This window comes from Haemaphysalis longicornis, unplaced genomic scaffold (assembly GCF_048455015.1).
Source record: "Haemaphysalis longicornis isolate Haplotype H1 unplaced genomic scaffold, Haemaphysalis longicornis Haplotype H1 scaffold_13, whole genome shotgun sequence".
Lineage (NCBI taxonomy): Eukaryota > Metazoa > Arthropoda > Arachnida > Ixodida > Ixodidae > Haemaphysalis > Haemaphysalis longicornis.
In genome coordinates this window covers 91829319-91852637 of record NW_027526233.1, presented here as the reverse complement: position 1 = coordinate 91852637, position 23319 = coordinate 91829319, and the positions used below count along the sequence as shown (strand labels likewise).

General features: G+C 47.3%; 2 protein-coding genes across 2 annotated transcripts in view; both read right to left on the bottom strand.

Moving 5' to 3' along the window:
- Window positions 1-22888, bottom strand: part of LOC144164398 (malate dehydrogenase, cytoplasmic-like) — a 28493-nt gene extending 5605 nt beyond the window's left edge. The window contains exons 1-6 of the mRNA XM_077694919.1: window positions 22865-22888; window positions 17202-17303; window positions 14855-14951; window positions 9724-9899; window positions 3829-3951; window positions 1980-2156 (exon numbers count right to left, since the gene is read on the bottom strand). Coding sequence (XP_077551045.1) covers window positions 1980-2156; window positions 3829-3951; window positions 9724-9899; window positions 14855-14951; window positions 17202-17303; window positions 22865-22867 — 678 coding nt within the window. The 5' untranslated portion in view covers window positions 22868-22888. The remainder of the gene's footprint in view (window positions 1-1979; window positions 2157-3828; window positions 3952-9723; window positions 9900-14854; window positions 14952-17201; window positions 17304-22864) is intronic.
- Window positions 11881-12794, bottom strand: LOC144164143 (uncharacterized). Its single transcript, XM_077694678.1, has one exon. The coding sequence runs from the start codon at window positions 12732-12734 to the stop codon at window positions 12024-12026; it is 711 nt and encodes a 236-aa protein (XP_077550804.1). The 5' UTR covers window positions 12735-12794; the 3' UTR covers window positions 11881-12023.
- Window positions 22889-23319: the final 431 nt, after the last annotated feature.

The following is a 23319-nucleotide window of genomic DNA, read 5'->3' as shown; positions in this document are numbered from 1 at the left end:
AGCGACCGCCGAAACCGCCGCGCTGGGCTGTTAAGTGCTCCGTTCTTTCCGAGATTCTGCTCGGTACCCGTGCATTACTGAGTGAACCGTAGTGGTTTGGCGTTAAGTTAGCGGTCACAGTGTTTGTGTGTGTGTGCTCTGTTTTGTTTTCATCATCTGCGGACGGATTTTAGGTCCTAATTTGCTGCCAGAGCGGAAGATGCCGACCCCGGCTGTTGCGAGCAGCAGTAGCAGTGTGGTGGTGGTGCCGGTGGTGCTCCGCAGTTCAGCAATGCAAACGTACCAGTATGGCACCGACTGGCACAGAAATCGATACCGGGGAGTAAATACATGTTTTCAATGCCACCGTGCTTGTTATGTTCACTGATTAGTCATGTTTACGGAAGCGCGGACGTCGAATGCGGAGCGCGCACAGCATATGTGGGTCACGGTGATCCGTGCTTGCGATGGACTTTTGACGAGGCGATTTCTACGCTGTTGACATTGCAATGCGATATAATCTTTCTTAACTAGACTTATATGGCTACTGACGAAACAAAATTACCTGGGTGGAAAAATAACACGACCGCACAACCAGACAAATTACTATTCGCAGGTTGAGCAGAAGGATTTACATTAATGGGCGAGTTAATATCGGTTCATCATGATCGTGATCATGATTGGCCTAACTATGCGCAGCGCATGTGGCCTGTCGCTCGGAGCCGACCTTTGTGAAACCACTGCTTGCACCACAAATGCTTTACGCGACCAGCAGTAACTGTTTTGTAATTGTAGTACTTTAGATCCCGTGACAACACAAAAGGATTAGAAGCTTTTCCTTTGACTGCGTTGTGAACAGGTTGAGCTGTTTTCCAAATGAAGCGTTCACGTATCTCGAGCTGCGTTTCCACATTGGCTGCCTGCATATCCTGCTATCGACCAGCAGTATGCGATGGAGAGAGTTATCCTTTCATATCGTTTGGCAGTGTAATGCGTTGGCCTGAAAAAAAGTAAACAAAACGCCGTGATTTTAAAGGTTAGATTAGATGAAAAGAGGATTGTTTAATGCTGATCGGCTATAATGACCAAACAATATATGGTATTTTCAATTGACTGCAAAGAACCAGAAGTTATTGTAATGTTGTATTGTATCGGCGCTCGTGAAAGATCCCCAGGTGGTCAAAATTAATTCGGAGGCCTCTACTACGGCGCGCCTCATCACCAATGAAGCGTCGGCACGTTAAACCCCATAGTCAATCAATTAATCAATCAACCAATCAATCAATGCTGTATTGTAAAGGATGAAGTTACTTCTAACATTTCAGGGGGTTCCGTTCCCTGTCGCAGCTTTGCGTGTGATAAATGGATTCTGCCCGTCTCCTTGCCGTCCAAGTGCACCCAACAAACCCTTGAGTTGGTCGTTGGTACGAAGTCGTTGCGATTTATCAACAGCGTCCACCGATATCTCAACTCGGTGTCCGTTGGGAAGCGATGCAGCCAAAACACGTCGCAACCGCACTGCATTTTCTCCCGGCAGTGTCGTGGAGATGCGTGCTGTCGGCGACTTTTTCTTGCTTTCTCTGGTTGTCCGATAACCCACCACCGCAGAGTGCTGACCAAGAGACATTTGCGCCTTGAACGGCATCGCAGCATCGGCTAAAACAGTTGAAAGTCCCGCAAAAACTAACCACACGGTGCGAAACACTCCTGAACTACGCAGCGAAGCACACCACGCCGAGCGATGTTAGCAGCCCAGCGCGCACAGGCAACGCTGGTCAGCCATCGAGAGAACTGGTTTGCGAGTATTTTCCTCCTTTCCCGGCTGCTTATGGAAAATGGTGCATATAAACCGCCTGGTTTTCGAAGCCTCTGGGTAACGCCGCGACGACAGCCGCTACGATGGAACGCCGTAGGGCTCTACTTGTGCCCAGCGAGCGAGCTACGCCAACAAGGCGAGCCCCTAAAGTGCTCGGCACTTAAAAAGAGGCCCCATAACTCACGCTGAGGAAGTCCCCCTCAAAGTAGCTGGGGTCCTTGATGGCGTCGGTGGCCTTGACGTGCTGGCCGTTGAGGTTCACCCAGGCGTGGCTGGCATCCGGGAACTGGGTGGACGAGTGGTTGCCCCAGATCATCACATTGTGCACGTCGGCCGCCGACACCTTCAGCCGCTCCGCTATCTGCGCAAGGGGAAGGGGAGGCCAGTGTCGTCCACGTTCCATAGATCAGAGTCAGGCGCGAGAACAAGGAGTCTCGTCAGTTGGCGGGAAGCTTTCTTGCCTCCTCTATTCAGTTTCCTTTGGGGGTGTTCCGCATGGATGCATGCAGAAGAGAGAGACTCTGAATTCAAACTGGCCCCTTTTGCTGGTAGTACCACAAGGCTACGCTGTAAGCCCAACGCTTTTCCTAGTCGATGTGCTGGCGGCAAGAACGTGCGGCAGGCCTACACTGGCGCAGAAACAATTGCGGCTGAAAACAAAATTAAAACAGCGTTTAAAAGAGGGGGGACACTCCTCTTAAAAAACAATTTCTAGTTTTTAAGTAAACTGTGCAACTTGTCAGTCCTGCTGCCTTTTTCACACTGATTTCAAATATGGCATTATTTTTTGAGTCAGTCAATTAGTTCCCAAGATAACTAGAGATAATTAGACATTTTTGGAGGAACAATAGATAGGACAGCGTTAGTCATAAAACTGTAATCTTTATACTTTCTATGAACCCTACTGAATGCAATAAGAAAGCGGTTTTTTTATGTAACACTAGGAACTAATTTTACAGCTCATTAAACTTTGGTGTTTGAAATGGGCATTCGGAATGGGTCCTCGCCACTGGCACCACCAAAGTTTAATGAGCAGTAAAATTAGTTCCTAGCGTTACATCAAAAAACCACTTTATTATTGCATTCAGTAGGGTATCATAGTATTAGAAAGCATAAAGATTACAGTTTTACGACTAACGCTGTCTTGCCTATTGTTCCTCCAAAAATGTCTATCTCCAGTTATCTTGGTAACTAATTGACTGACTCAAAAAATAAAGACATATTTGAAATCAGTGGGGAAAAGGCAGCAGGACTGACAACTTTCACAAAGTTTACCGTATTTACTCGCATAATGATCGCACTCGCATAATGATCGCACCCCTGAACTTGCCGCAGTCATGTGCCATATGTGTGCCAAGTCTAGCTGACAATGGTCGTGCTTACTTATGTTTCATCCTCTTTCAAAGCGGACACGGCTTCCGTTATTGCCGCAGACTTGCCGATTCTAGTGATATCGGCAAGCATGATTTCATTATTGGGGCGGGAGAAACTCTCACTAATTGATTGATTGTGGGGTTTAACGCGCCGACGCAACGCAGGCGATGAGGCAAGCCGTGGTGGAGTGCTCCGAATAAATTCTCACCACCTGCAGGGGATCTTTAACGTGCGGCGAAATCTCGCACACACGGGCGTTTCCCTTTTCGAGTCCGTCAGAGAGCGGCCGCAGCGGCCGGGAATCGAACGCGCGACCTCGTGCTCAGCAGCACAACGCCTTAGCCACTGAGCCACCGCGGCGGGTACATGAATATATGATTCGCGTTTATTTTTTTCACTCATCGCCGCTAAAGCCATACATTTTAGGGGGTGGGCGATGTTTAAGGTTTTTTAGTAAACAATGTTTCACTTTACTAAATAATGGGCGATATTTCGGGGGAGGGCGTTTTTTCGGAACTTTACGGTGAACATGAAGTGGCATCTCCTGCGCAACAACCAAGACCCCAATACACTAATGTGGCGCTTTGTCCAGGAGTCAAACTCTCCCAACGAGGCAACACTTGACACCCCCCCCCCCCCCCCCCCCTATTTCTCCTCACCTGTCCCTTGGCGCGGTTGTGGTCCAGGCGGGTCATGGCGGTGAAGTTCTCCTTGGGGATGGAGGGGGCGTACTTGGAGCAGATCAGGGCGTTGGTGTTGGCCGGGTTCCCCACCACCAGGACCTGCACAGCACAGCGATGACTAAATGCCTCTGCCCCGGTCCCTCGACACTCTCCTCCAACGGAAAGCGGCAAGCTTCTGAGCACACTTAGCAATAGCTTAGCTGTAAGGACCACTGAACTGTCCCCAGGCCTCGCAGCACTCCTAACACAGCCTGCAAGTGACTGCAGCCACAGTCAAGCCAGTTGTACTACAGGCCTACCACCGTATCTACTCAAATCTTACGCGCACCTTTTTTTTCTGGAAAAATAGGTACCCAAATCACGTGCGTTACAATCGAGTACGACTCAAAACTGCGGCGCCGTATCGCCTACGACGTTTCAAGATGGCTCCTTGACTACTGAACGCGTAGCCAGCGCTTCGTAGCCGGTGCATGTCTTTTTTTCGTGTTCGTCTGTTCTTTACACCATGGAATTTACCAGTGCGAAGACACGGTGGGTTCTCCACGATGCTGCGTTCAAGAAGAAAGTAATCGTGTGCGCGGAAACCGATGGCAATCGGGCCGCGTCACGTGCGAACAGTGTTCCAGACACTTGCATGCGGGACTGGCGCGAACAGAAAGAGAAAATTTTCGCAAGCAAGGCAACACGGAAAGGGTTCAGCGAACCAAAAAGGGGGCGATATCTCCAAACAGAGGACCCGCTGGCAGACTACGTGCAGCAGCAGCGGGCAGCTCAGAGACCCGTAACAACAGAGCTTCCCTGGATCATCGTCGTGGTGACTGTCTTGCCGGCAATAACCGGCACATTTCATTTGGTGCCACCTTTGGAATGAACCTTACTCAGTCCAAGTGAGAAAAGGTTGCATTTTTGTATTAAATAATGAAAGTCTAGTGCGTGTTACAATCGAGGACATGGCATAGCATTTTTTTCTTCTTCAGACCGCGGAAAACGGGTGCGCGTTAGATTCGAGTGAATACGGTAATACCCCTGTCACGCGGCAAATCTAATGTCATTCAAAGTGTTAATGACGTTAGCTGTTAATGACATTCGGTTTGGCCGTGCAGGTCTACACGGTGAAACAAACGTCATTTGATAGTGATAGCACTGACGATTAGCAAGCTTGCAAAATTGCAAAATTACACTTGAAGTGCATCTAGAATGTTTTCGAACATAGTTTTTTTTTAAACATAACAAAAGAATTTTTTTTTTTAAATAAGCATTTGAAAAACACTGGTTCAGGTGACATCAATAGACTTCACAAGCCTAGACAAGTCCGCACAAAATCCGTATCAGGGTAGCCCGTGCACTGGGGCCAAGATTTTCTTTTTTGTTAGTACTTGTTTGAATTTATTTTAAAAACAACATGAAGGGGAAAATATAACTTTACTAACAGTCTTTAGAAGCAGTACTCCTTGGTTTATTGCTGAACTTTCTTCTCTAGCGACGCACCACTGCTGTCGAGGCGACGCATTTGGCCGCTGAATGAGCTCCCGAACCTCAGTTAGCCGCTAAATGTTATTTGCCGCAAATGTCACTCGGTATTGTCGTGTAGCGCCGAATAATTAACATTTAGAGTGAATCGCTCTAAATGTCATTAGATCTGCCGTGTGACAGGGGTATAAGTGAGCACGCAGCTTGGGAACCCTCTCCAAAGTTCTTTGCTCTGGACGCAACCACTTCCACGCACAAGTTGGCTCTCAGTGGGTCAGACGGGCACAGCACATCCATCCACTAGACCCTTTTCTAGGCGACAATTAGTGCACTGAACCTAGCCTCTGCGCAGGCTGAGTATTCCAATCAATTTGTTTGTCATTGCTTTGTGATAATGGTGAAGTATATATGCTGACTGAAGAAATAAAACACATTTGGTTGTTAGTCAGCGCCGTGGTCCTGTGTCCTTTCTTGTCCTGTCCTTTTAGCGCTGTTTTTTCACTCGTAATCATGAACCAACCAGCCCAAATGCGTACCTTATTGTAGTGCACTGCTCACTGCTTATGTCGCCTGACAGGAAGAAAATCAGTCCATGCCTTCAAAGAACAGCAAAGGCACCAGAAGGACTCCCTTGCACTGCGTCAGCCTTCCCTCTCCTTAGAGTCTTTCTAAAAGAACTGGGGCAGGCACGTTATAGCCGGTATTCATTGAAAAGTTTAGCTGTCAGCTTATTCATTTGGCAACACTGAAATGGCCACGGACATGGCCGAAGCGCCACAAACATGGCGCGCCTTATGCCACTGCGGCCGCACGTCTAAGAAGAAAAATAACACTGGCGTGCGTGGTCTGCTCCGTTTCAACCCGATTCTCAACGGTGGTGCCAACAGAGTTGTTATTTATCGCACTCACATTTGAGTCGAGGCATTAATTTGCGTTCGGCGGGCTAGAGGTTGGAATGTCCAACCCATATCATGCGCTTAGCACGGACACGGGCAAGTACCGCCATCTCGCGGAGCCCGACGTAACCAGTGACGGCGCATTCACATGGTTGCCTGCATGCGCGCCTCGCTATTGAATACCGGCCATAAGCTAGGTTACAGGACACACTTGTCCGCACCAAACTGTCCCTGCGCACACCCACCCACACCACCAATTTGGCTCCCCTGAGCGCTTCACATGACGCGCTGGACCCACTCCCTACGCGAGAGTCCGCGCAACCCCTTCCCCCCGTGCAAAATAAGAGGAGAGCCCACGGGCTGCGATGTCCTAGTGATAGAGCGGTGGTTCTATTCACAATATGGCGGTGCAAGAATGGTAAAGGAGCTCGAACTAGAGCTGCTGATGCGAATACGGGCACGGAATAATATTATCTCTCACTGCAGAGATGATGATTACAAAGTTTCTACACCCCCCCCCCCCCCCCCCCCCCCCCCTACTTTCCCCGTCTCACTGGGAGCACGCTCTGGGGAGCTCAGACCTGGGCCCGTTTGCGCGAACGCGATAAGTGTGGGAATAAGTTCTCAACTACGACTTTAGCGCGGTCTAGGTAATAAGTCGTTTGCCCGAAACTGATACAAACGCTCGGTTAAGGTAGCATTTCTGTTGGGTTTTCTGGCAACCGGCTGATTTGCCGTGGCCGACTTAGACTTATTGGCGTCTTATTCGTAAGTGGGAACTTGTGCGTACGGGCAAACGGGCTTTGGCGACACAAGAGACCATCACGACCAGAGCCCTGGACGCCACAGGGGGCCTCCGCCACACCTTTCCGATTGAGCCCAATGTTGAAATTATAAAGTGGCACTGCCACACAACCAAAGTTGGTGCAGAGTAAACAATGCCACCCTATGTGAGCGAGGCAGCCTGGTCGGAACAGTTGCTAATACATATCCCCTATCCATCCTGGGCACTTGGGCAGAGTCGCTTCTTCAATGCTGTTTAAATGCTCACGAGACACATTTGACCCAGTGCAGGGGAGGAGGATATCATCATCATCATCAGCAGCAGCAGCAGCAGCAGCAGCCTATCTACACCCACTGCAGGGCAAAGGCCTCTCCCATTAATCTCCAATTATCCCGTTCCTCTGCTAAGTGCGACCAATTTATCCCTGCAAACTTCTTGATCTCGTCTGCCCATCTAACTTTCTGCTGCTCCCTGCCACGCTTGCCTTCTCTAGGGATCCACTCTGTTACCCTTGATGAGCAACGGTTGTCTTGCCTTCGCATTACGTGCCCTGCCCACGTCCATTTCTTCTTCTTCTTAATTTCCACTAATATTTCCTTAACACGTATTCGTTCCTTGACCCACTCCGCTCTCATCTTGTCCCTTAAAGGGGCCCTGAAAGGCATTTTGAGCACACTAAATGAACTAGCGCAACCGTTAGATTGGGTCGTCAACGTCCTCTGTGCCAAGTATTACTCTTTTACGCGCAGCGGAAAGCTCACACTTTTGTTGCAAAGTTTGTCGTTTTTTTCTCACCCTTTCCTTCGTGTTTTTGGACGCCGCCATCTTCACATGTATACATCATCAATTCCCAGATGTTCGCCATGAGCTAGACATCCTGCTATTGGGCGGCTTTTTCATGCACTTCCGGCAAAGAGATGAGTCGTCTGCTCAGCGTCGGCTCGCCGGCTGATCTGCCAGCGGAGTGCCGGAGTGCTTTGACATTTTACGACAAACGAAACAAGTGTAAACAAACGCTTAACCGTTCGTATTGAATGCAACACGGCCATAACACGACGTGGATTTTATCTTACGTGAGTACGTACCATAAAAAAAGTCCCGTGGCACTTCTTTGGTGCAATCGCAGAGAACGCCCTGAGCCGAATGCCCGGGTTTGACGCATACATTTTATTCAACTTCAAAACAATCCAGAGATGCGTTTCTAACGAACACAACGTCACAACATGCGTTGAAAGTCTGAACCACGATTGACAGAGGATGGGTTGCCTCCTGCCCGTCGTAAATTCGGTACCTCGCGCGCGGTTTGCGGGGACGAACAGCAAGTCACTTAACTCTGGCGCACAAGCCAATGGCTTTTAGCCACGCACACTGCACATACCCCATGAGAGGTTGAGTCGTACGTCGCTCGAGAAAGATAATCCAGACCATGGGAAGAACTATCCACCCGCAGAAGCACGTCGCATTTCATCGAGAAACAAAGGCGTCCACAACACACACACCATCGCCTCCTGTAATGCCAAACGCATCTCGCACTTCCCAATGGGAGTGAGTGGTACGCCTGCAGTGCCCACTTGTCGCGAAGTGGGGCCCCAAGCTGAACCGGAATCACGGAACCGTAACTGACTTCTGGAGCGGTTTGTGCCTTGTTGCCCAGGCAACCGATGCTTGAGATTGTCAAAGAAATGGCGCTCGCTCCAGCGCTAGAAAGCTCAGAGCCGCGGCGGAGAATGTTTTGCCAACGTTGCCGCTCTCCACCACGCGTCGCCCCAAGCTGAAGTGGTCACATGATTGAAGCGTTTTGTGCACGGGTTCTCTATCGGTTTAATACGACTTTTTCACATGCCGCCGGCAGGAATTACCACCGCCGCAAAATAAGACCCGGCACCAGCGGGGACACATCTGATACGGCGCTTTTTGGATAAACAGCGCGCGGTGCATCAAGGGAACGAGCGCACTAAACTCCCTCGATAAACGCCGATCGAGGGACTTTAGAGCGCACGACCCTCCCCGTGCGGCTGCGAGTTCGCCGCCGATAAAAAGTCATGTGCCGCCAGCAACTACACCGCGAAAGGGCAAGGCGAGGCCGCCGCATGCATGCGGCCAGATTTTTCGTTCGCTTTTCCAGCCTTGAGCGGCAGAGTGCGGGATTCATGGTGTCAACAAAGCTTGCCCGTAGCAGACGACAGTAACAGCGCAATAGCGGAAGTACGTCACCGCTGCAGAGCACAGCATCATGGGAGGCAAAGCTCGCGCGCCGTCAACAGCGGAGAGTAAGTCGAAAGGAGAAAACGCGGAGCGACGATAATGCGCGGTTTTTGATTTACGATTTCTAAGCTAATACTCATCGCTTTAACAAAATTCTTGCGGGAGGAGATTGCAAATACATTGCTTTATTTGGGTAGATGTACATCCATGCATCGGCGGAAGGCATTTCAGGACCCCTTTAATGTTACACCTATCATGTTCCGCTCCATTGCCCGCTGAGTCGTTCTCAATTTAAGTTGAACCCTCTTAGTGAGCCTGCAAGTTTCTGCCCCCTACCTGAGTACCGGTAAGATGCAGCTGTCAGACACTTTCTTCTTCAGGGACAATGGCAGGCTGCCATTCATTATCTGGGAATGCCTCCCAAATGCACTCCACCCCATCCTCATCCTAATTATGTCTGCAGACCTCATGGTTGGGATCCGGGGCCACTACCTGAGGAGGAAACAAACACCCCACCTTGACGTCCTTCTTGGCGAACTGGTCGAGGGCGCGTCCCTGGCTCTTGAAGATCTTGACGTTGGCTGCCAGCAGGTCCTTGCGCTCCATGCCTTCCTTGCGGGGCATGGAGCCCACCAGGAAGGCCACGTCCACCCCCGTGAAGGCCTGCTGCTCGTTGTCCGTGGCCACCACGTCTGCCGGGCACAGGCTCGCATCAGTCCCAGCTCGAGACACATTTGTGGAGGCATTCGCAGCGGAACCTTCTCCGTCCATCGCACCAAAAAACCTCAAAGCCCCAAGAAAAAAGTGTGGTTAAGGGGGGACATGGGTCTTTGATCAAAATGTTTATTTTTAGAGTTATGATGATAGAAATTGGAGGATGTATGTAGTTTTTCATGCTGATTCTAGATATAAAGTTTGCTTTTGTGTAAAACAACTACATTCAAATTTGGATTTTTATATTTGATTTTTTGACAGCCTTTGTAAACAAACTGCTGGAGGGATGCCGCTCAACACGGTACCGGTGAACTGTGCACAAGCCAAGGAGTGCAATGAGGCTAACAGTATCATTCTGTCTGGTCTGCAGCAGAAGTTACGACCATTTGAAGTGTGGGCTTGGGAGGCAAAACCGGTTTTTCTGGTTCCCACCTTCCAATCCCAAGCTTCAAACAGTCGTAACTTCTTCTGCAGACCAGACAGAATGATACTGTTAACCTCATTGCACTCCTTGGCTTGTGCACAGTTCACTGGTACCGTGTTCAGCTGCATCCCTCCAGCAGTTTGTTTACAAAGGCTGTCAAAACATCAAATATAAAAATCCAAATTTGAATGTAGTTGTTTTACACAAAAGCAAACTTTATATCTAGAATCAGCATGAAAAACTACATACATCCTCCAATTTCTATCATCATAACTCTAAAAAATAAACATTTTTGGTTTAAGACCAGTGTGACCCCTTAATGGGGAACACTACCCTTAAAACAGCTAAAAAAGCTCTGTGAAACTTGTCAGTCCTGCTGCTTTTTCCCCACTGATTTCAAATATGGCATTATTTTTCTGAGTAAGTCAATTAGTTACCTAGATATTTAGTAGAGATAATTACTCATTTTTGGAGGCACAATAGACAAAACAGTGTTGGTCATAATACTGTAATCTTTATGTTTGCCAATACTATGAACACTGGTGAATGCAATTAGAGAATCGGTTTCTTGATGCACTGCTTGGAACTAATTTTACAGCTCATTAGACTTTGGTGGCACCAGTGGCAAGGAACCATTTTGAATGCCCATTTCAAACACAAAAGTTCAATGAGGTGTAAAATTAGGTGCACCAAAAAACCGATTCTCCTATTGCATTCACCAGTGTTCTTAGTATTGGAAAATGTGAAGATTACAGTTTTATGCCCAACACTGTTTTGTCTATTGTTCCTCCAAAAACGGCTCATTTTCTCTAGTCACCTTGGCAACTAATTGACTTACTCGCAAAACCAATGACATAAATGAAATCAATGAGGAAAAAAGCAGCAAGACTGACAAGTTTCACAGAGTTTGCTTAAAAATTAAAAGAAATAGTCCATGTCCCCCCTTAAAGGAGCCATGAAGAGAAAACACAAGTTTGGCTCATTCAAAAGATTGCCTCGTTAGAATCATACTAACACCACTTTTAACATAAACATCGCTCAAATAAGCTACATAATTCGAAAAAACGGAATGGCCATGCGACCCACCAGCTCATTTCTCGCAACAGAACCTATGCTGTGCTACCAGCCAGCTCTGCGATCGGCGGAGTCCGGCAAAAGCAAACACAAATTAGGCAGAGCTTATAAGCTTGCCGAACGAGCTATTTGCGTTTAAATTTAGAGTACATTTTTTTTAAAGCCGTAAAAATGGTGGGACAAACAGTGGAAGTTACGAAAGCACACGTAAGCATAGAAGTACCGATGCGTACTGCTGTTGGTACTGCGCGCACTATGCTTGGTTTAGCCGCGCAGGACTGCGGGGCTGTCTCAGACGACACTGGCCGACTGACGCGAGCGACGGTGTCTTACGCGAACATATTTGTCGAGCGAGCACCATGTTTCACGAAACGAGTATTTTTTTTTTTATTCATTCAAATACCCTAAAGGCCCTTGCAGGCATTACATAGGGGGGGTTAGAAAACAGCTCAAAGATCTCAACACAGTTGCTCAAAATAAACAGCAAGTGTAATTTTGAACATCGAGTAGGGGTTAGACAACACTAACAAAAGGAATACAAGAATGAAAAATCACCCAATACAAAGCACATAGTGAATCTTGTTAAAAGCACAACACTACTTTCCTAAACAAGCATGTTTAAACTGCCTTTCAAATGGTTCACAAACGAGTCGTGATCTTTAATACATGCAATTTGTTGCGGCAGCTTATTCCAATGATAAATGGCAAGAAATAGCGGTGACTGTCGAAGAAGATTTGTGCGTGCAAACATGAGGCGGACTTTGAACGGATGATCGAGTCGAGGAAAAATGAGATTCGCGGGCTTGATATGGGATGCTGTAAAGGATGATTGGGTGTGATACAGTCTGTGGAAGTGAGAGAGCAGTGCCATCAGTCGTCGTTTTTCTAGAGAGGGTAATTGGAGGGATGCTTTGATAGCTGTGATGCTGGATGTCGTGGAGTAATTTTTAGTGACAAAGCGTGCTGCTTTGTTCTGTAAGCATTCCAGTTTGTTTATTAGGTATGTCTGATTTGGATTCCAAATTAAAGAGGCATATTCCATCTTCGAACGAACTAAGGCTGTGTAAGCTAAAAGTTTGGTCGATTGATTTGCTAAATACAAATGTCGTCTAATGAAGCCAAGAGTTCTACTTGCTTTTGAAATTACATAGTCAATATGATCATTCCATGTAAGGTTAGAGGATAGGTGAACGCCCAAATACTTTAATGTCGACACATTTTCTATGCACATGTTGTCCATATAATATGAGCTGAGTTGAACGTTGCTAGCCCTAGTAAATGACATAGTTTTAGTTTTCGAAAGGTTTATTTCCATCTGCCATTGCTCGCACCAAAGGAAAATTTTGTTTAGATCTGCCTGCAAAATGTTAGTATCTTGAGGGGTAATAATTTGTCTGTATAGAACGCAATCATCCGCAAACAATCTAACTGTTGAATGTAGGTTGGTACTGATATCATTAATGTAAATAAGGAATAAAATTGGTCCGAGTACGGAACCCTGCGGAACACCAGATTGAACTTGTGCTAAGGCGGAATACTGGTCATTTATGGAAACGAACTGGTTTAAAAAACTTGAAACCCAGTTAATAATTTTGCTATGTAAGTTGAGCCGACTTAGTTTCATCAGTAGGCGAGTGTGAGGAACTTTATCGAACGCTTTTTTGAAGTCAATAAATATGGCATCAATTTTTACCGTCGTGAACAGCTTGGTGAAGGTCTGTAACGAGTTCAAATAATTGTATTTCACAAGAACGTCCCCGTTGAAATCCATGTTGATTAATAAAGAAAAAATTATGATGATCTAAATATTTCATAACTGAAGAACTTATTATATGTTCAAGTAATTTGCCAGGAATGCTAGTCAAGGAAATTGGTCTGTAATTTGAGGGCAGTGATCGGTCACCTGATTTGTATATAGGAGTGATGCGACCAATCTTCCAGTCGTCCGGTACGATTCCCGTTTCGAGTTACTGCTGAAAGAGTGCGGCGATTATGGGAGATATTACAGGCTTTGTCATTTGAAGTATTGGTGGGCCGACGCCGTCTGGACCGGGTGCTGAGTTGTTTGAAAGACGATCAATGGCACGTTCTATACCCTCCGGTGTGATTATGACGTCATCCATAGATGAGTTAATCGATGGAAACACAAGATCATGCGGTAATGGGTTTTCTTTTGTGAATACTGAGATGAAAAATGAGTTTAATTCCGTCGCAGCTTCAGATGGTGAGAGCAGCACACCGTTATTGACTATTGGAATTGTGAATTGCGAAGCGTGTTTGGGATTTACTACTTTCCAAAACTTTTTTGGATTGCTAATTAACATGCTGGCAATGTCACCATTAAAAAACTTGTCTTTAGACGCTTCAATCTCTGCTTTGCATTTGTGCGATTGTTTACGATAGCGTTGCCAATCATCATCTGAGTTCGACAACTTTGCTTTAGAATAGAGACGTTTCTTTTTATTGATTGCTCTTTTCACTTGGGACGTGAACCATGTGCTGTGTGTTGATGAGGCGATTTCAATTTTGGGGACGTGCTTTTCTTTAAGTTCTGTAAGCTTTGTTCGGACAGCTAGCCAGTTATCGTTTGCATTAAGATAAACCATGGATTTCAAGAAACACTCCGAAAAAGATGACAACTCTTCAAGAATTGCGTCTCCATTTGCACGAGAGTAATCACATATAATTTTCACGGCTTTGTCTGGTTTACTGCTTTTTATACGGTATTCACATTGCACCACATTGTGGTCACTAATACATTCTAAGACGTGAACAAGCATATTATCCGGTTCGGTTGTCAAGACAAGATCAAGAATCGCGTTTCCACGAGTTGGCTTTTGCACCATTTGATGAAGATCAAACAATGAAAGGACGTCAAGAAATTCCCTGCATTCGTTTTTTCTTGCGCAGCCTTCGGGCGTACGCGTCTGCCAATTTATTGTGGGGTAGTTGAAATCGCCGGCAAGAGTTACTGGTGATGTTGGGTACATGTTTTGAATTGAACTTAAAGAATCATTGAGGATATCGATAAATTCAGCTCCCTGAATTCAGCTCCCTAAATTCTCCCTGAATAAAAACAAGCCAGGTTTAAATACGGTCAAAAACAAACCAAAGGCAGAAAACGGCTTGCCACGGTATGGTGGCACCATCTAGGTTCACTAACAGTAAACGAGGTTCCGCGATCAGCTGCAGAGCGGTCGGTTCCTGTGATGTCATTGCAGACCAGGAAAACGCACGATTCAGCGGGAAAATCAAAATTTTAACTTAAAGTGATTAATTTCTCAGTGAATAAAGCATCGTTTGCATTCGCACAAGCGCTGGGGGCACAATAAGACATGAAATGTTTCGAATAACACAAACTTGTATTTTGTCTCCATGGCTCCTTTGACCCCTCCAAAGGCTGACAGAGTGCGTAAAGGACCCTCGATCACTCACCCTTGAGCAGGGGGAAGGCGCAGTCGACGAGCTCCATGACGACGCCGTTGAGGACGGTCATCATCATGGGGATGTCCAGCAGGTGCAAAATGACCGGCTGCAAGAAGGGAAAGAGAGGAGGAGGCACGTGGCCAATGTGACCGCCTGCTTGCTAACTCGCGCCACCTTTCCTCCCGTCTATGGAGCAATTCTCGACACTTGTACTGTCTACGTCATGTGACATCTGTGATTGAGAGGCTACACGAATCATGCCCCCAAGGGGTCTAGCACGTCCTCAAGTGCCCCCCCACAAACTGCACGCAACGAGGAAATCAGAGGAGCTTGCTGGTGTGATGGGGTCCTACCCATACCTTCGAGCAATATTTAACTTCATCCGACTGAATTTAGCCGTTCCATACCGCTCATATTCATCTTTCTATAATTATTGGCGCTCTTTTTTCTCCGTTGGCCTTGCGCCATCAAATGATAATGATCATCACCACGACTTCACAAATGTCAGCAACAGTTATAAAGCAGCACAGATCACCGATTGATTGATTGTGGGGTTTAACGCGCCGACGCAACGCGGGCGATGAGGCGCGCCGTAGTGGAGGGCTCCGGATTAATTTTGACCATTTGCAGGGGATCTTTAACGTGCGCCGAAATCTCGAACACACGGGCGTTTTTGCTTTTCGCCTCCATCAGAAAAGCGGCCGCCACGGCCGGGAATCGGACCCGCGTCCTCAGATCACATCAGACTGCCACTTTGAGGCCAAAAGCTGGCACTTCATGCATCTGCCTAAAGGCGGCCCCTCAAAAATGCAGGGTGAAACAGTTTCAGCCAGCGTGCAAGAAAATTGCAGAAAAAGCTGAATTTCATATTGATCGTCTGCAAAGAGCTCTGCACAGCGCGGTCAAATAAATTTGGCCACTACGCCAGTTGTTGAGTGGTCTACTTATTTTTGCTTGATTTCCTCAGTGGCACACTGAAGCAAATATGTTCACCCTGCTACCAGCCAAAAAATTTCTCAAACTGAGAGTGCTGGAAAGGCTAAGATTAGGCCATGCACAAGCAGCCCACTATGCCAAATGTTCAACAAAGAAATTCTCCTATTTCCAATCCCAAAAATGTGCGTCTGTTTAATATTGGCGTAATTATAAAGGGAAAGGTAAACGGAAGAGGCATTAGTCGATCAAGCATCTAGCCTGACAAAAGCCGTCCGAAACTATCACACAGCAGAACCCCACACAGGTAGCAGTGTGGTTGAATGCACAAGTTTACACCAGGTAGACATCTGCACAATGCCACAAAAGAAATCCGCTTGTTTCCCCGAATAAAACATGAATTCACACATTTTTGTTAACTGAACAAACCTTTTCATTATTGTTTATCTTTTTTTTATTATTCTGTTTGTTGAACAGAGATACGTACCACATCCTGCCTCCTACAAAAAAACAAGTTCCCAGTCAGTGAACACCCGGGCATATCACCTCTTCTTTCAAAATCAGCTTTTCTCAGTGCAGTTACACCTACCACAGGAGGTCCATTGACACAGCAGCTAATACCCCTGTAACACGGCAAATCTAACGTCATTCAAAGTGAATTACATTAGCTGTTAATGACGTTCGGTTCGGCCATGCGGTTCTACGCGGCGAAACAAATGTCATTTGAGTGTAGTAGCTCTGACGATTAGCGAGCTCGCAAAACCACAAGATTATATTTTGAAGCGCATCTAGAATGCTTTCACACATAATGTCTTCTAAAAAAACGTAAAGGATTATTTCTTAAAATAAAAATAAGAAAATCACCGGTTTAGGTGACATCAGTAGGCATCACAGGCCGAGACAAGTCCGCAAAAAAATCCGTATTAGGGTAGCGCGCGCACGGGGGAACGAGATTTTCTGTTTTGTTACTACTTTTGTGTCTTTCCTTATTTGAACAAGGACGCGAACAGCAAAATGTAAGTTTACTGACAGCTTTTAGAACAGCAAAATGTAAGTTTACTGACAGTTTTTAGAAATAGTACTCTTTGGTTTATTACTGAATTTTCTTGTCTAGTGACGCGCCACTGCTGTCAAGGCTACTCGTTTGGCAGCTAACCGAGGTTGGGGACCTCAGTTAGCCGCTAAATGTCATTTGGCATTCTCGTGTGGCGCTGAATTAATGACACTTAGAGCGAATGACATTTGCTTTAAATGTCATTAGATCTGCCGTGTGACAGGGGTATAATTTCCAGTATGAACCAATCACAGGCCCCGACCTCAGAGCGACATTCAAAGCGCCAGCCCACGGCCACGCGAGATGATCGAGGCAGCTCTGTCGGAGGTCGCTCGAACAGAAACTGGGCGAGGTCGTCAGGTCACTCACCTGGTCGGCCCCGAACACCTCACCCCTGGCGATGATTGGCACCAGCGAGTAGGCGATCTGGCCCGCAGCACCGGTCACCAGCACCCTGACAGGTTCCTTGGACTGCACGCAACAGAACCGAACGCAATGGTTCACGGAATTCATGAAACTGCAGTGGTTCCGCGGAATCTCACGTGGTCACCTCACCGTTTCTCTCTTTTCCTCTCCCTACCAATTTCACCTCAAAGCATGCAAAGCAAGCAAGGCACCACGTGTGCGCTTGACGACTACAAATGTAGCAGCAAACACCAACACTTGCGCTCGATCCCTCCCACCCAAACCTGTCCACAAAATGCTTATTTCACAGAAAACAAATGTACCATCTCTTCCTGAAAAGTTGAGAGAAGCATACAAGCGTTGAAACATCGAAACTCCATCAAAAGTGCGTCAAAACTTTTGCTAAAATTTCATCCAACCTGTGCTGAAAGTGCGTCCAATCGATCGCCAAACCTTGAGACTGAAATCGCGAACAAAGAAGGAACCAACGCGACAATGTTTTGCGCACTAAGTAAACGCATCTTCAAACGATTTGAATGCATACTAGTGCGTGCATTATGAGATAAAGGTATTCGATTGTGTACTCCTTCGTGATCGATGCATGTATTGTCTCATCTAGAACCATTTCTTTTTCCCAATTTTCAAGTAGCCGTTTTGACACAGTGAAAGCCAAGTTTCACACACGCGCTGTGAATCCAGAAATGTTATCAGAGCTTCCCGGTTGACCAACCATTGGTCCGACTGAGAAAGCTTTCCCTTCAAAAAACGAGAAAGTCATGAGGGGGGCTATTGCCCAGGTTGACACCTACGAGGCCTGCGATGACCACATTCGGGGAGAATGCCTGCCCTCCCAAAGGAATAAGTTTCTTCGGCAGAGGAAAAATTTGACCGTAGCCCGGGACACAGCTGTGCGGCAAGGAAGGAAAGCTACACAGCTTCCTCAAAAACCTAGTAGCTGAGACCAAATCTCCCCCATGGTTTTTTTTTTTTTATTATGCAAGTTACTGGCCTCTATCTTCTTCTCCAGCTGCGAAATTTCTCAGAAAGCCACAGCTTTGCTCCATGCCCATACGGCTACGCTTCCGGTCAACGTCAAGCTTTCCCAACGCTATATGCGTCGCTTCAGCTGGCCATTATTACTGCTTGGCTGCCTGATGATACGTCGGTAGCCACTATGTCTTTCCTCGTCATCACCCCCACAACGATCATCATCATCATCATCATCAGCCCACTTACATCCACTGCATGGAATCCATTCCCTCTTACCCCACGACTAGCACCGTTCCTTAGTGGCTGATGTCTTGTCACTCAGGCTCTGCACCCGTTGCCTTTCCCCCCAACATCGTTCATCCATAGTAAACAACTGACAAAAATTAACATTGCTAGCGACAAAATATGCGTCCCCTACCTGGGTGTTGAACGTGCCACTTTTACCAGTTTCACTGAAACACACCCTCAAGAAATTATTGGTCGATTGTAGGGTTTAATGCGCCGACGCAACGCAGGCGATGAGCCGCGCCGTAGTGGAGGGCTCCGGGTTAATTTCAACCACCTGGGGATGCTTAACGTGCGCCAAAATCTCGAACACACGGGTGGCGTTTTTGCTTTTCGCCTCCATCAGAAAAGCGGCCGCCGCGGCCGAGAATCGAGCCCGCATCCTTCTGCTCAGCAGCACAACGCCTTAGACACTGAGCCACCGCGGCAGGTACCTCAAGAAATGACTTATCCTACTTTAAGTACAAGAAACGCTTTACACTGCCTCAAGCAAGTTACACCCGTCCGCGACATTTGCTTCACGCGAAACGAAACAAGCGCCACCGATCCATGCAACCTCACCAGCTGACTCAACCTGAAGGTTCCCTGGAAGAACACGCTGTGTTGTTCCTCCTGCTTCTGCAGACGGTACTTGCCACGATTAAGTAGCACCGCTCCGGCAAGATGGTACATCCTGCACACTTAACTAAACGCCTCAACTAAGCCACGAGCAATGACTGATCCCTAGTCTTCGACGCCTCTCACGGGAACCCACAACCACCATTTCATCATCAATGCGTATTTTACGTGCCTTCTCTTGAAAAGACGGCTTGTTCGTCACAGCTGCGGATTATGAACCCGCCCCCCGGAAGAAGCAGCAGCGAGTTCTATTGTAAAGTTACAACGGGTTAGGCGCTATTAAACTTTGGCTGCTTGGTGCGACACGGTATTTTGTTTTGTTTTTTTACCAATGGCATAATGCAGCCTGAAGCAAGAGGCCAGACTGCAGCCTACCACAAGCAAGTCACGATTAACATAAGCAAACAACGCTGCAAGTTCGTGAAGCACAGTGTAATATCACTTCTACATCATCACGACTTGCTGGCCCTCTGCTAATACTACTGAGGTTTGGTTTCCCAGTTGAAAAGTAACGTATATTTGCTGGAGCAGTAGTGGACGGTGGATTTATAGTACATATTTTCTGGATATTATAGAAGGTGGAAGAAAGCGTCACGCTAGCCAGGCAACAAAACTGCTCACATGTGACCCTCACAGCATCATCATCATTTTTCCTACTTGATGATGATTACAGGGTGGAACATCCCATCAAGCATCCTCCGAGTTTAAGGTGTCCTATAACAATATACATACTGAGCCTATTCTTGAAAGGCAGGGCAGTTTGTATGCACAACTTGTTGCACGGTAAAGGACACTGCTTTTGGCAAAATTTGAGAGTGCTCTAGTGGACTCTAGAGCACAGCTGTTGAATAACCATACACAACTGTTCACTCCTCTTGGAATCCATACCTCGGAGAGGTATTTTCGTTTTTAAACGCACCAGCAGACTTGTTAACCAAGCTCAGTAATTTCAGTGCGTGCGCCCGTTAGATTTATTCCAATTGACCGCTATCTTTAACACAAACTGAGCTACACAAACTCAAAGAAAAGTATAAGACTATAAGCGCGCATTGTTGCTTTTAATGTGTTACAGACACTCAAGAATTACGCCATCATTTGTGCACATCGGGCCTGTTCGAAATAAATGTCCCAGAAGTACCCGAATCAAAATGTCTTCATCACTATTTGTTCATCAGTGTGTACAACGAAAAAATAGGTTTTTTTATTCAGTTTGTGGCACTACACAGGCACGCCAGATTTTCGAAAACCTTCCCAGCAAAGAAAATTATCCAACGAAGAAGAAAGTTTGGAAAATTCCCAAATTTTCCCGACAAAGAAAACCTAATACCTCTAGATCGTTTGGATTTAATTTACCCTCGACTAGGCCGCCCAATTTCATCAAGTGCACGGTTCTCCATGAAGCTGTCATCAGACAGCATTTATTTACACCTCGCATTGAATACGTTAAGGCGGGAAAAGACAAAACAATATTCTCATCAGAATAATGATCTAAATATCGTGATGAAGATGGCGTTGGATCAAGCTCGGGCCGCTACCAAGTGTTCAAGAATTGCTGCCATCACGACTATTCAACAGAACAAAATCACACGCAAGCCGCGGAGATATTCATATCGCATTAAAGGGACACTGAAGTGAATTTGTCAAGCTCCCGTTTTTGCTTGCACTGCGTAGACTGGCTCAAATTGGCCCACTTTTCATCGTTTTTCCGGTTGACAAATCGGTAATTATTTTACAAAGCGCCAAAGAAGAAAAACTACCATGCGCGGTTTGCGGCGGCCGCACCAACTAAAGCTGTGACGTTGGGAGGAGCGGGACCGTGATTGGACGATGCCCAATGTGAGCAACCAAACAAGTTTCGGTTTCGGTTCTGTAAAACACAACCTGTGCGTTGTTGGATGGGCATTCTCAATAACTCAGTAATCATCGTACCGCGCTTCTGCCATGTTGTCAGCTGTTAAAATGCATAAAGATAAGCCTCCCAGGACGGCTTGGAATCGTAGCATTCACTAGCCGAGGCCTACGCAGTGCATGGACGCCCTCCGCGTGCCCGCAGACGCACAAATGTCATGCGCTTCCCCCCCTCCCCCCCCCCTATTTGGAGCTTGCCTCACTCATGCCTGTACCGTAAAATGCGTGTTCGCACCAGGCCACCAGGCCAAGGGTCTGTTCATTCTGGCCTGTGCCCACTGCCCGCAAGCAGTCGGTGCTTATGGACAGCACGCCAACGAGAACTCGCTAGCGCGCCAGTGCCAGCCTGCGCGCGTTCTGTGAACTAGTTCGTGGAGCCATGAACGTTGCGGCCCAAACAAAGGTGGGCTCAATGTAGAAAACGTCGGCAGAAAACAAAAAAGTTAACTTACAAAAAAAAAAAAAAAAAAGCACGTACCCACGGGGACTCGAACTCGTGACTTGCAAAACACTCGGCGGCGACACACCCGCAGCCTTAGACAACTCGGCTACGAGACGGGCTGCGCCGACCATGGTAATATAAGGTATATATTGTACAACAAGTTTACATTTTTATTTAGTTTTGGCATTTCAAGCAGCTTAGGTGACTATTTGTTGTATTGTGCTCGTGCAGTAAGCGTTCCCCGAGTTTCCGCAATAGCTCACGTCTAGCAATTGCATTTCGTAGACGGAAAAGCGTTCGCAGATGCGTAGTCGTGCTGCTGACCGCTGTGCTTGTTCGCCCACCGCAAAAAAGTGCTTCCCGCACCCTATTTTTACGCTGTACGGTAAAAATATCAGTTGATTTTATTTCCTTAGTACCTATATTGACTTCGCTGACTCTTCTCCCGCCTTCAAGAGGCCTTATATTTTCCTACGGGCGTACCAGTCAGCGAAGCGTCGCATGTGCGTTTGCGCAGCGCTTGTGTGAAGCGACCTTGACTTGGAGCTAGATACAGTGTACAAACTAACCAAGTAAAGAAAGGCCCATTCTTCCATTCACAAACGTGTCCTGGCCCTGGCTTCGTTTCAACATAGCGAACGAATTGCGACGACCCGTCGGCGTCCGGCGGACGAAACGCTGGGCCGACTGACTCTCTGAAGGCCGGGGAGCCGTGCAGATAGCTCAGCCAATTCCGAGCTCGGCTCCTCTCGACGTCACACGAAAACGCCGCAGAAAATGGGCGAGCGTAAAGAGAGGAGGACAGCATTTTCGAATTAAGTTTTCTACTAAATAAAAGCGCGTAAACGCGCCCAGAGTGGTCGTAACATGGCCTGGGACCCCGGACTACAATTTGCGCAAGTAATCCCGCAATGTTTACATATCACTTCAGTGTCCCTTTAAGATTGCACCGCGTCCTCTAGAAGATCGTTTAAGCCAGCGTTGAACCACGCTCGGCTGCTTTCGGCGAACACTTCCGCGATAATGCGATAGCGCCGTCGAGGCCGCTATATAAATACCGCTCCGTGCCGGTTGAATAGCGCTACGTGACATCGGCACAGAGTCCGAGAACACATGCATCAGCAAGTTGATTCATGTTCAACGCAATGCCGTACATCAGAGAGCTGCAGGCTGCACGTTTCCTCGAAGGAAAAGCTTGCTCCGCGCTGTTAAACGAACGAACAGACTCGGTCGGATCAGTGAGAGAGCTCAAGGTCAAAAGTGATCATCGTGTTCAACCCGCCGTCTGGTTCCACAGACCTAAGATCGCCGGTTTGGTAAGACCCGGCCGCTACGCTGCACAAGCGCGTGCTATTGCCCCAAATATAATGCAAGCTGCGCTTACCATGTTTCTGGGTTTGCTCGCAGGTTCCCGGCGACACCCGACTTCTACACGCCCCTTCCGACGACCGCAAGGAAACACCGACGAAACTTGACCACAAGGAACGCCGCGCCGCTTCCCCCGTAGCCAGTCGACACGAACTTAGTGGTGAGGTAGCCCAGCGTCAGAGTCGTAGGAACGTCTTGCCGCATGAGCTGTGTGGCGCTGGCGTTCGAAGAGTTACTTGTAGGAGGCGCTAGCGCTAGCAGGTATCCTCCATGCATGTTTCCTTGGCTAGTTCCGTTTACTTATTAATTTACATCATTCTGATACTTTGCGGCGACAGTCATCAGCACAAAAATTTTTTTATGACCTGCCAAGCCCATTTTTAAGTACTTAGAGCAAGAGTGACGCCTTCAAAACGTCCGAGGTGCCGACAGAACAGAAAACCGCTCGCAGCTTTGAAGGGCTTCACGTGG

Bases quoted from the DNA above. Each gene is read 5' to 3' on its own strand.
- LOC144164143 (XM_077694678.1), bottom strand. From the start codon at position 12,734: ATGGAAATAAACCTTTCGAAAACTAAAACTATGTCATTTACTAGGGCT.